Source organism: Halichoeres trimaculatus, unplaced genomic scaffold (assembly GCF_033239565.1).
Source record: "Halichoeres trimaculatus isolate MK-OKI-2021-1 unplaced genomic scaffold, fHalTri1.1 fHalTri1_scaffold_11, whole genome shotgun sequence".
In the NCBI taxonomy this organism is placed as follows: Eukaryota; Metazoa; Chordata; class Actinopteri; order Labriformes; family Labridae; genus Halichoeres; species Halichoeres trimaculatus.
Window position 1 is genome coordinate 35,498,142 of NW_027437189.1, and position 13,294 is coordinate 35,511,435.

At 45.9% G+C, this 13,294-nt stretch overlaps 1 protein-coding gene across 1 annotated transcript in view; it reads left to right on the forward strand.

Annotated features, from left to right (window-relative positions):
• Positions 1-13,294, forward strand: part of LOC141799547 (immunoglobulin superfamily member 21-like) — a 47,728-nt gene that overhangs the window by 23,036 nt on the left and 11,398 nt on the right. Inside the window, exons 2-7 of the mRNA XM_074681810.1 lie at positions 1,570-1,682; positions 4,485-4,606; positions 7,127-7,245; positions 7,671-7,786; positions 10,183-10,702; positions 12,724-12,824. Of these exons, the coding sequence (XP_074537911.1) occupies positions 1,570-1,682; positions 4,485-4,606; positions 7,127-7,245; positions 7,671-7,786; positions 10,183-10,702; positions 12,724-12,824 (1,091 nt within the window). The remainder of the gene's footprint in view (positions 1-1,569; positions 1,683-4,484; positions 4,607-7,126; positions 7,246-7,670; positions 7,787-10,182; positions 10,703-12,723; positions 12,825-13,294) is intronic.

Consider the following 13,294-nt stretch of genomic DNA (forward strand, 5'->3'; position numbering starts at 1 on the left):
AACATAGAGACACCAACACAAGGACATGAACACAGAGACATGAACATAGAAAATATCATAGAGAGAAAAACAGACACAAACAAAGATGCATACACAGAGACATGAAAACAGAGACACAAACAAAGAGACAAGAACACAGAGTCATGAACACAGAGATACAAACATCAAAGAGACACAAACACAGAAACACGAACACAGACTAACATAGAGACACAAGACACAAACACAGAGACATGTCAATGGTCCATATTGACATGATAGCATCACACAGTTGCTGCAGATTTGTCGGCTGATCATCCATGATGTGAATCTCTCGTTCCACCACATCCCAAAGCTGCTCTATTGGATTGAGATGTGGGGACTGTGGAGGACATTTGAGTACAGGGAACTCATTGTCATGTTGAAGAAAGCAGTCTGAGATGATTCCAGCTTTATGACATGGAGTGTTATCCTGCTGGAAGTAGCCATCAGAAGATGGGTACACTGTGCTCATAAAGGGATGGACATGGTCAGCAACAATACTCAGGTAGGCTGTGGACTTTAAACCATGCTGAGTTGGTACTAAGGGGCCCAAAGTGAGCCAAGAAAATATCTCCAGCACCATTACACCAGCAGCAGCCTGAACCATTGATACAAGGCAGGATGGATCCATGCTCTCATGTTGTTGAGGCCAAATTCTGACCCTACCATCTGAATGTGGAGCAGAAATCCAGACTCATGATGATCCTCTCCTGGTTCATGCTGGGCCGTAAAACCTGAAACCTGCTGACTTCATGTCTGGCTCTGCTCATTATGTTGTTTGTTGTTGGAGTCAAGTTAAATACTGGTGATCTGATGTTGACATGGTGTATTTTATTTTGAAAGTCACTGCTTAGCTCATGCTTTTAGCGCAGACTCAAAGTGCAGATTACGTTGACCCGTCCACATCAGGGAGCTTTTTTGTGTAATGGGGTAATGGGGGCAGACACAGCAGATCTACGGTGTGCAGAAAGGAACAAACATAATCTATAATTTGGAGTTTGGATGCTAAAAGGTTTGACGCTGACAGCTCTAGGTACAGCACATCAGCTTAGCCAACCAGGAGAGCTGTTAATTCCCCAGGGACTCGATTCAAGCATGCCGTGAGAAGAGCCCAGGTTTTATTTCTCCCAGAGATCAACAGCCAGAGCTGAAAATGTGTCTGTGGCTCCTCGATACACAGGGCTTGTTTAATCTCCTGCTCATCCCATGGTTTACATTCTGGCTTACATGATGTAAAGTGTTCATGTCATGCTGACCTCTCTGAAAAGATTTCAGCACAGCACAAGCGATGTTTGCTACACAGGGGTCCATGTGGACTCAGCTCCAATCCTAGCACAGCAGACTGAACTAAAGCTAAGTGTCTGCTGACTGAGTGTGCATTCTGCAGGGTGATTAACAGAGGAGCTGCTGAGTGCAGGTCATCAGGTCCTGTCAGGCTCTCACAGGGGATTGGAAATGTATGAAAACATGATGTAACACCACAGAGAACTATAGGAGCCATACAGGGGGATGTTCTGTTCTCTAATATCTGTTCCCTCTCTGTCACAGGTTATTTAACTGTCTCCATTGACCCCCTGCCTCATGTCGTTATCGGAGACACGGTGACGCTGAAGTGCAACTTCCAAACGGACGGAAACCTGCGAGAGATTGTGTGGTTCCGGGTGAGCACTCAGGTGAACTTAATGTGAAACACGCTGCATGTCAGCTCCTGTCTGTCTGCTGGATGTATCCTCCCCCTCCTCCCTTAATGTGCCCCAGTGCAGGTTTTAATGTTTGCTGGAGGAGCCCTGTTTGGAGAGGAGTCTGGGATTAAAGCTTCATGAGTTAAAGGATAAGTTTGGTTTATACAGCCTTTACATTGTTTATAGAATGAAGTAGAACAAAATACTCACCAAGAAGGTTTTCCTGATCCAAGCAGTGCTTCGGGAGATATTTAGATCCAAAATCGTGCAGCGGACGTCCGTATAATGGGATCCATCGGGGCATGGACAGCGTCGCTCCTAAAACTGCATTAATGGTCCAAAAACTCATGTTTTTCACCAATATTCCATCATGGTCTGCTCCGGGTTAGTCCTCTGCTGCAGTCTGTGTCACTCCAGACAGAGCTGTGTGGCTGTGTGTCTCTGAACTGATGAAGACTTTGTTTACGTTTGCCCCTCCGAGCATGCGCAGTACTCTCTGGAGAGCTGACTCCACTTCCTCCTTTCTTTGAGGGGCAAACGTAAACAAAGTCTTCATCAGTTCAGAGGTCATTACAGCCACACAGCGCTGTCTGGAGTGACACAGACTGCAGCAGAGGACTAACCCGGAGCAGACCATGATAGAATATCAACAGTAGTCAGTATGCGAAAACTTGCAAAATTTGCAGTATTCCAAAAATCCCTGGATGTCCTACTGATCCAGGAAAATTTTTCAGTATGCAACACACCAGTCTACTTGACACAGCCTACTGTTTCCCACAATGCATGGCGCTAACACTGTCTGTCTAGGTGGATGGCATGTTGTGGTGAATTACTGCCATCTACTGGCACGAGTCGCCAATATAACTACAATACAATAACACTAACGTTAGACGGTCCAAGAGATAGAAGTGAAGTGATGACCAAGACACACAAGTAAATCTTGTTTCTTCCACTTTTAAAAGAGACATTCAGTTCTACTAATTCCTTCATTCATTCATTCATTTTCTTAACCGCTCATCCTGTTCAGGGTCACAGGTGGCTGGAGCCTATCCCAGCTGTCATTGGACGAGAGGTGGGGTACACCCTGGACTGGTCGCCAGCCAATCACAGGGCTGACACACACTCACACCTACAGACAATTTAGAGTACAATTAACCCGATGAGCATGTTTTTGGATTGTGGGAGGAAGTTGGAGTTTGCACGAGGAGAACATGTAAACTCCACACAGAAAGGCTCACCGGTTCGTTTCGAACTGGCGATTTTTTTGCTGTGAGGATGCAGCATTAACCGTTGCGCCACCTTGCACAGGTTACACATCTGAAAAACAATGATACGTATGGGTTTGGAATGCTTCAAGCCTTATCGTCAGATTTACTCGGTTATGTGTGGACAAAAGTATTTCTATCTATCTGCTCCGGTTGACCAATCAGGTCAGACTTGCTCCTGATTGGTCAAAAAAGGGACTGGCTGATGTCGGCAAACTCCAGAAATTCCAAACAGCTCGTTTGAGGTCAGGATTTTATATTCACAAGCACTACTAGGTGTAGGTTTTGTCATTAAATATCACATTTTGTGGGCTGAGAGGAAAGACAAAGACCCACAAGTTTAACTAAAAGACTTAGTAAAATGATTTTTGCATAATATGAGACCTTTGAGCTTTATGAAAACATGCAGAAATTTGGACGAAACATACGCAGAGCATGGACAGCAGGCTCTGCCTGTATCCAGATCAACTTTAAGGCTGAGCATAAATGAGCCGTGATATTTAAATTAAAGAAGGAACCCTGACACTGGCATCAGCTCAGACATTTCTGAAATGAGCCTCTGGTTGGTTCACTGACAAAAGGACCAACCAGCCCCGCCTGAGGGTGATACAGTAGGTTGTGGACAATCAGCTCCACAGTCCTCGCACCAAAAACCTGAAAGATAAGTCATCCCTCCTCCTCCTCCTGTAAGGGCTGCTGAGCACAAACAGGACTCTGCTGCTGCATCTCAAAACTTTAAAAAACACCAGCTTTGTGAGTGAACCCTCTCTAATTCATCCCCTTCACACTCAGGCCTTTCTCACACTCCTTTCAGACACTGGCGCTGCGGAGCCTAATCTCTGAAGGCTGCCCTGAAGAAACCTGGATTTATCTTTAAAGGACTCAGAGCTCAATTAAAGTAATGAAGCTCTTATTCAAGGCTCTGCAAACTGGGCTTAGTCAGAAAAAGAGAGTCTGAGACAAACACGTTTTAACAGGGAAGTGTGTTAAAAATGTGTACTTTTTCATCACAGCTGTGAATGAAGTTCAACAGCAGAGTCATCTTAAATAAATGTGGATTGTTTTGACCCTGGGGACTTTCTCCAGTGGTAAAAAGTAAAAAACTTTTATTGGAAGAAGATTTTAACCAAACTGAACTTGACTGTGTTTGATGCTACTAAACAGCTTCTCCACTGACCCACTCTGACAGCAGGAGGGCCTCACATCCAAACACGATGAGAAAAACCTGCTGAGCTCAGGGTTTCTGCTCATGTGCACACCAATGAGGCTAGAGCAGGCTCTGTAATATCTCCCACAGACTCCTCTGGATAAATGTACAAGGTCTAAAAGGGTCAAATTCTGCAAAAATTAGCCATAGATTCCAAAGTCTGAAATGAATGAATAATAATCTGTGTTTCCTCCACTCCTTTATTTATTCATGATGCCGTTCCTGCTGAGAGGAGGCGTTTGCCTGAATCACCTCCTGTAGAGCTGTTTTATTCAGACTCACTGATGGTAGTGACCTGTTTCTTCTCAGGTGACTGAAGGAGGAACAGCAAAGCAGAAGATTTTCACCTATGATGCCATGTACAACACCAGCTACTCTCACCTGGAGGACAACAAGAAGCGGGAGGACTTGGTCTACAGGTCCACTGTCAGGTACAACACAGAAAGAGGAAAACCTCCAGCTTTGGTCTGAGAGATGAAGAAGAGGTGAGGAGAGAGGAGTTAAGAGGACTACGTAAGAAAGCGTTCTCACCAGGGCTTGACATCAACACCCGCCAAATGCGGGTGAATTTCCGCTGTGGCGGGTAACACTTAAGCTCCCACTAGCCACTTATGGTGGGTTGAATTATTTAATTGTAGTTTTCTGAAACAGCATCTGAAATACAAAACCCATTGCAGTATGAGACTACAACACTACAACTCCCATGAGCACTGCCTGCACAAAGTGCTAACACATTGGTCCATTCTTTAGACTGTATATAGAGTGGACAGCGTGGCTCCGCCATTTATCGTTGTATGGTTCTGAAGCCAAAATACCGCGGTCTCAGGCGCCAACATTGCAGCTGTCAATCATTTAAACGTGACGTAAAACCTCGTTTTTAACCTTGTGTAACTAATGAAAACTAAACTTTTCAGAAAAAAGAGGACTTGGATACAAGACAGCCAAATAATATCTTCAAATCATTACAACAATCAGACGTGAGAAACATTTCTACAAGGAGTATTAATTTTTTTAAAGTTTGACCACAGCCCATCTGGAATGGCTGTAAAGACAGATTTTTAAACCTATACTGCAGCCAGCCACCAGGGGGAGCAGTTTTTGTGGAGACCTCACTTCGAGCCGAGCATGCGGACGTCCATTTTTTTTACAGTCTATGGTCCATTCCCAAAGTCTTTTGCTGACGTAACTGCTGACAGGCGCCCAGACGCGCGTCTTGGACACTGTGACAGCTCCCAGTGTTTGGCGCCTGAAAACGTGATTTGAAAAGTTTACTCGGGCATTCTTTGCTCTCTATTGTAAACAGATTCCAAGGTTTAAGTCACAAACTAGCATCAAAACTCCCTTTTATTTTTTTTAAAGTAAGGACATTTATCGGATAGAGCTCATTTAAGCTCACACTGCACTGATCTCACCAGCAACACTCACCTAAAGCAGAGGAGGGGAGGGGGTGGAGAAGCGCATGTAGAGAAGAGAAACTGGTCACAGATATGAGGAGGTGAAGGAAGAATATTTACTTGCCAACCTTGAGACCTCAGAATTCGGGAGATTTTCAAGGGGAGGGGGGTCATATTGATGTGTTGTGATATCCGTTTGGTCACCGTGTTCAATCAAAAAGTCAGATCTACAAAATATGCACGTAGTATATCCCGTCCCCTTCGCGTTGTCCTTGATAAACAGGAATTCTCTTTTCCACTCATTCTGGGATTTACACGACTACTTTCTCTTCTTACTCATTTCTTCTTCTGCTTCTTCTTCTTCTTCTGTTCTGTTTGCCACGCTTGACTTCGAGCCAAGGTGTAACCGTTACTAATGTCCGGCCGGAAACGGCGCCCTGTCAGAAGAGAAGGATGGTGTAGCAATATTGTTGCCCGGGTGGAAATCAGGAGAAATTTGTGAGAATTGTGGGCCCGGGAGATTTTCGGGAGGGGCACTGAAATTCGTGACTCTCCCGGGAAAATCGGAAGGGTTGGCATGTAATAAACTAACACTTATCAAAGTTATATGTACAAAGTTTACTTTGGAAATAATGTAAACAAACCAAATCATTCTAAATAAATGAAAATTATGGCCCATGGTGACTTATATATGTTGCTTTCATCCTCGATGCATTTTTTGACTGATACTTCAAAAAAATGTGTTACTATACTCCAGAGTGACTTATAGTCCAGACAGTATGGTGTTTAGTTTATTACTGAAAAATGACTGTTGTAAATAAATACTTAAGCTGACAGTGTTTCTAGCTTGATTTGTCAGTTATCTTTTCAATTAATCTCCAACCTTCCCAACTTTCATTAAATGGAGTAATAAACTCCTCCTTTTATTACTTTGTTGTAATAATCTGCATATTTTCATATTTAAGGAGCACAACCATTTCAGAGCTGAATACCTGATTCATATAGTCTTGATTTGAGTGTGCACAGGGGTCATTTACATTTAAAAAGGTCATAAATCTAATTCAAGTAAACTTTACCATGTCATCATCCGCTTTAATCATATTAAACATAATTATCCAACAACAAAATTGTGGCTAGTGAAGATGCTGAGTGGCTAGTAACTCTGGGAAACCACTAGCCACAGTGGCTAGTGAGCAAAAAAAGTTGATGTCAAGTCCTGGTTCTCACACAGAGAGAGCATTCAGGTGCTGAAGTTGTCTCCATTGTTTTCCTCTCAAGTTCATTTATCCTGCTCTGATGTGCTGTTGGTTTTATTTGTTCAGCTCTTTGAAAAATCAGTGCTAGTCTCAGACGTGCTCTCAGCTCATCAGGATGAGTTTCATGATGTCATCCCTGGCTTTTATAGAATAGAATAGAAAAGAATAGAAAATACTTTATTTATCCCCGAGGGGAAATTCAGGATTATTATTATTATTATCATTATTATTTTATTATTATTACTATTATCAATTATCTGTAATAATCTCTGAATGATCTAATCAGTGTGTGTGTGTGGAGGCTCCCCGAGGTGCAGATGGAGGACGATGGCCTGTACGAGTGTCACGTGGGGATCTACGACCGGAGCTCCAGAGACAAAGTGATCCTGGCTTCTGGCAGCATTATCCTCACTGTCATAGGTGTGTTTCCTTCCTGGGGTCACATCACACACACACACACACACACACACACACACACACACACACACACACACACACACACACACACACACACACACACACACACACACACACACACACACACACACAGACGCATCCCGGGACAGTCAGAAGATCTCACACACACTTATTAGGGTTCATCATTATATGCAGATGACATTCAAACTGGGTTTCCCCTCCCCAGCAGGCAGACCTGACAGAAACCTGAACATGTGACTTTCAGCAAGTGGTGCTCAGGAAAAACTCTTTGATGACAACAAAGTTAGGCGCTCCACTCTGAGTCCCCTCCTCATCACCTAACTCACTCTTTCACTGACTGTAACTTCACCGTCAATGGATCAAAGCTGCCTCCGTGTCTGAGTGTCCTTTCTGCATTTCCCCTGCAGTGCCTCCAAAGTCTATCTCTGTGGTGGCAGCCAACAGCCCAGCTCCTTTCAGCCGCTACGAGGCCCAGAACTTCAGTCTAGTCTGCATTGTAACGGGAGCAAAGCCAGCCCCAGTGGTGAGACTCAGATCCTTTCTCTACTCTTTATCATTCTGCAAGGACTGCTCTCAGTAATCTGTGTCAGTGTGGGGGGGTAGGGGGTGGACTGAACTGTTGCACAAACTCTGATGATGCTCTCTCTGCAGAACAAGTTGGGAGTGTCACTGTTTGGTCTGTTTGGTTGAAATCCTCTAAACAAAGGCAGCTGCAGCTCTGCTCTGCACCCTGTCCGACCCGCTTACATGATGTATGGAGGATGGATGTGAGGGGATTAGAGCTGAGCTGCATATGTGATGAAATAAAGTGAAGCCAGGCAGCTCTGGTGTAATCACAGCCCCGATCAGATAAAGGCTGATTCACTTTTCTATTTTCAGTTTTCTGCTCTTATCCCCTCTTCTGTTCCTCCTACTGAGATCACCTCTGAGCACACGGCGGCAGGTAGCTGTCAGGATGATGGCCGGCATGCATCTCTGGTCACATGACTGAGTGTTCAGAGCGATAAACAGCGGCTCTCAGCTTCTTGATGACACACACATCTACACCCACAGGAGTGTGTGCAGGGGGAGCTCATCCGTGGTTCATTTCATGCTGCAGATAACACTCAGGAGGAGGTCATTTCACAAACAGAGCCCATCCTTAGAGTCATCATGACTTTCACCTGCTGAGCGCTCTCTGTGTTTATTTCCTGCTCATCATCAAGTCAAATTATGAGCTTTTATTTCAACACCATTGGAATTTTTATCACCTATCTGCAAAGATGCAGCCAAAAGCTGAGTGTGGAAACAAACGTCCCATACACAGAGACCACAATGAAAGCAATGGGTGAGAGAAGCACAAACAGGACAACTTTACGTCAGCAGTAACACAGGAACAGGAGGATGAGTGCGCCTCTCAGAAACTCTGCAGGAGTTAGAATATCCAGAGGGAGGCTGCTCCACAGTTTACAGACAGCCGCCTCTCAGGGTTCATGTGGGACGCACGTTTGAAAGACGTCTCAATCTACTGTAAAAGGAAACATGACACTGCACACAAAGCTGGAGAGGAGGCAGTGATGGAGGAGCTCCATGAGGAGCTCCAGCTGGTGGGAGGGAGGAGACACAGTGAGTCAGTGAGCCGTCGCCCAGAAACAGCTCTGTGTGGATGCTCTGTGCCGCAATGAGTGATCATCATCATCATCGTCATCATTATCACCATCATCATCATAATGTTGCCTTTCATATGCCAAAGTCAGGATTAGTCAGAGGAGGTGTTCTTCATTTCTGGAGATTCACTATGAGCAGTGAGAGTCCTCGTGCTTTTATTCTGAAGTTTGTCCTGGACGCCTCCTCTGTCAGCTCTTTGTTTGGGCCCAGGCTGAAAAAAGATGTCATTATTGACTCAAACATTCACCTCTATCTCTGCATCTATCTCTGTGCTCCTCTCTCTGTTCATCTGCTGCAGGAAACAGAAAGCAGTCTTTCTTCACCATCATCACCTTCATTAACACCATCGAGTTAGGAGAAATACACCCCAGTCAGGTCTCTCCTCTCTCTCAGCCAACAAGGGCGGCACCAGCCAGCAGGGTCCCCACGGCTTTGTGCGAATGACATCATTTCCTCACCTACGCCCCCTTGTGTGGTCCCTTTCACATGGAAAATTTCCACGCTACGCACACTTAAAAATTTCAAACCTGCCAGACAGAGACGTGCGGACAAGATGGCAGAAGAACGGGATCTCCTTGTAGTCGAAATGCAGAAATACAGGCATCTGTATCACTCTTCGCACAGAGATCACTGTGATAACCGAGTGGTAAATAATTCATGGCGTGAAACTGTGGCCACTCTCGACAGAGTACAGAAATTGGTTTAAAGAACCTGGAAAATCTCTGGAACAGATATGTCATGTCAAAGGCAGACTTCTTCTCCTCTTGTTTATACTCTGGTAGATGTACATTTGTGGAATGGACACCAACGGACGCTGCACGGGTGTTTAAAAGCATTAAAGCGCCATATGCTCTCTTGCGCAGATCTCATGCATCTGAGTTCCGCTACTGCTGAGTGGTGTTTAAAATACAAACAGGCTTGAACTATATATATATATATATATATATATATATATATATATATATATATATATTCAACTTACAACCTGCTCACCATCCAGCAGTCTGACAGGCAAACCTTTCCCCCTGTTCTTGAGATCCAGCTCAGGAGTGTATGACCCTGGTGAAATCAGACACAGCATCAAGGAGGAGCTGGGGAGCTCAGACCTCCTGGAGGGTTCAGAGGGACCACCATGTGTGTTAGAATGTGCAGCTGGACTTGATCACAGTGACAGAATCCAATGTGATATATGAGTCAAAAGACGCTCAAAGGAGGAAGAGAGCCCCCCCCTTCTCCTGTTCACCTGCCTTTGTCTGATCCTCTGATCTTCAGGTGTACTTCAAACGGGATGGAGAGCTCATTGACGTGGTGCCTCCCACCCTTGCCTCCTCCTCAGCTGGACACCAAAACAAAAAGCCCGGAAAGAGCCGAGGTCGGAGTCGAGCCGGCCTCCTGAGCTCACAGATCCACATCAGTCGAGACCTGGATGACACTAAACTCCAGAAGTCTCTGTCCACTCCAGAGAGAGAGATCAAACCAGCCCGGCTGGGACAGGACGGACCTGAACCGGGACGGAGGGAAGGATCTGAGCCAGGCCAGGAGCCAGGCTCTGAATCCACCACTGAGACAATCCCTGAGACGGTGGTGAGCCGAGAGTTCCCCCGCTGGGTGCAGAGCAGCGACCCTCTGTATTACTTCCAACACACCCAGCAGGCAGACGGAGATGGCACCATAGAGGTGAGAGCCACGCTCACCTGGAGCCTGAACCCTCAGCTGGACAACGAGGCGCTGTTCAGCTGTGAGGTCAACCACCCAGCTCTGTCCATGCCCATGCAAGCCGAGGTCACGCTAGGTGAGTCACACCACAGGGTCACAGCATCACTCCACAGAAATGTCACTTAAAATACTTAGTGTTTAAAGGGATAGTTTGGGTTTTTTGACATGAACCTGTAGGGCATCCTCATCTGTTGTTATGTACATCAGCGCTGTCTTACCCCTGTCAGTGTCCTGTGACCCGAGATCTGGTGATGAGGAGGCCAGCTTTGCAGCTTCTGTCTGCATCACAAACAATGACTTCCCTGCACTACTGAATGAGGGTGTCTTACAGACATTTTTAAACATACCTAGATATGTGGAAAAAGCAGTAGCACTCCACCTCTGTCGGCATGACTTCACACTTCTGACAAGTGACAAGAGTTGGAGGCATGAGGGTCAGAGGCATGTGGGTCAGAGGTATGAAGGTTAGGGGCATGAGGGTCAGGGGCATGAGGGTCAGAGGCATGTGGGTCAGAGGTATGAAGGTTAGGGGCATGAGGGTCAGAGGCATGAGGGTCAGAGGCATGTGGGTCAGAGGTATGAAGGTTAGGGGCATGAGGGTCAGAGGCATGTGGGTCAGAGGTATGAAGGTTAGGGGCATGAGGGTCAGGGGCATGAGGGTCAGAGGCATGTGGGTCAGAGGTATGAAGGTTAGGGGCATGAGGGTCAGGGGCATGAGGGTCAGAGGCATGTGGGTCAGAGGTATGAAGGTTAGGGGCATGAGGGTCAGGGGCATGAGGGTCAGAGGCATGTGGGTCAGAGGTATGAAGGTTAGGGGCATGAGGGTCAGGGGCATGAGGGTCAGAGGCATGTGGGTCAGAGGTATGAAGGTTAGGGGCATGAGGGTCAGGGGCATGAGGGTCAGAGGCATGTGGGTCAGAGGTATGAAGGTTAGGGGCATGAGGGTCAGGGGCATGAGGGTCAGAGGCATGTGGGTCAGAGGTATGAAGGTTAGGGGCATGAGGGTCAGGGGCATGAGGGTCAGGGGCATGTGGGTCAGAGGTATGAAGGTTAGGGGCATAAGGGTCATTGGGCATGAGGGTTAGGGGCACAATGGCCATCTTTTTCCTCCTCATCCTCATTGTCTGCCCCTTCACTCTCTGTTCCTGTCTCTGATTTGGATCCCCTCTGCTCCTCATCCCTTACATCATTGTCTTCCTCTTCTTCCTCACTTGTCCCTGCTCTGTTCCTCTCTCAGCTGCTCTCTGCTCGTCTGAAGCTCCTGATTTCTCCTCCATTCTCTCTTCTTCATTTCTATCCCTCTCTTCTTTTTGCTTCTTCTCCTGCTGGCTCTGGCTTTTTTTTTTTTTACCAAATCAACAGGAAATATTTCTATTTTCAGTTTTTCTCTTCATGTTGACCTGAATGTCATGGATTTAGAGTAGCAGTAGACAAAAACACAAAAAGCTGAAGGAAATAAGAGGTATGCCCAGAAACTACCCAGTTTCCTGTGAGAAAGTTTCAGGTTGGGATGATTTTGCTTATGTTGTCCTGTGAAGGTGTAGGACATGTTTGCAGATTCAAAAGTAACCCTGTTTTCCTCAAACTGTCAAATACTGAATATTAAATGTTTGTGGAAAAATCCTGCACACCATCAAACCCAAGAGAAAGTTAAGTTTTGAGACCTTCACAGACAAACACTGAGAGTAGGAACATATAAATATATATCACAACACATATGTACAGTAAAGTAAAATTCTTATTTAAATTGTTTTATACTCTCCATTTAATTTTCATCCATCCTTGACTCTGGGAGAGTTCTGTACAGGTATTCCTGCGTCTGGACTGTTGGTCCACGCACAAGTGGCAATTACAAACCCTGAATCCTTGAACAATAACAGGTTTACTTTAGGCTGAGTAAATCCTAAGCCCTGCCTCCACAGAGTCAGACAGGACCTCACAGAGCCCAGGAGCCTGGCTGCTGGTGCTCCCACCTCTCTTTGGGGGTCATAAAGAGGCTCCAGCGTTAGCCTCAGTCTGATCCACTGACTCAGGAGGGATCATCCCTGATATGATGCTAACATCTCTAAAACCATGCTCCTGTGTTTCATTTCTCAGCTGCTCCCAGAGGACCCAAGCTGAACATGACTCCTGACAGAGCCCGGGTGGGGGACACAGTGCAGATCACAGTCCAGGGCTTCCAGCTGGGCCCCTCAGCGGTGAGTCTCAGATCCTTTATGTGTCTGACGGAGCTCTCTGTGAAGTGTAAACAGTCTGATCGGAGGGTGGGAGGCGTTCTCCAGTAGAAGTAGAAAAGGAACTCTTCCAACTCTTCTTTCAGCACAGCCCAGCTCTCTGCACTGCCTTTCCTCCCTCCAGGGGTCGATTGGTTTCACTTTTTTTCTGCCCACTTTGAAAATCATGTTGCAGACACTCTGGTTACAGCCAGTCACGTGATGCAGAGAAGCTTTCAGACAGAGAGTTAAACCTCAAACTGGGGCTGTCCACAGCAAAGACCCTGATTCTGAGGCAGAGGGTTGCATTAGTGCTCAATGATCAGTGTAAGGATGTTCAGATGTTTGAATGAAACCTTTATCAACCTCATTAGAATAACATACATCTCCCAGTTAACAGGGAGTTCAGCCACATCTACAGCTGAGCAGAGATGGTACAGTTCACTCACTTTGCT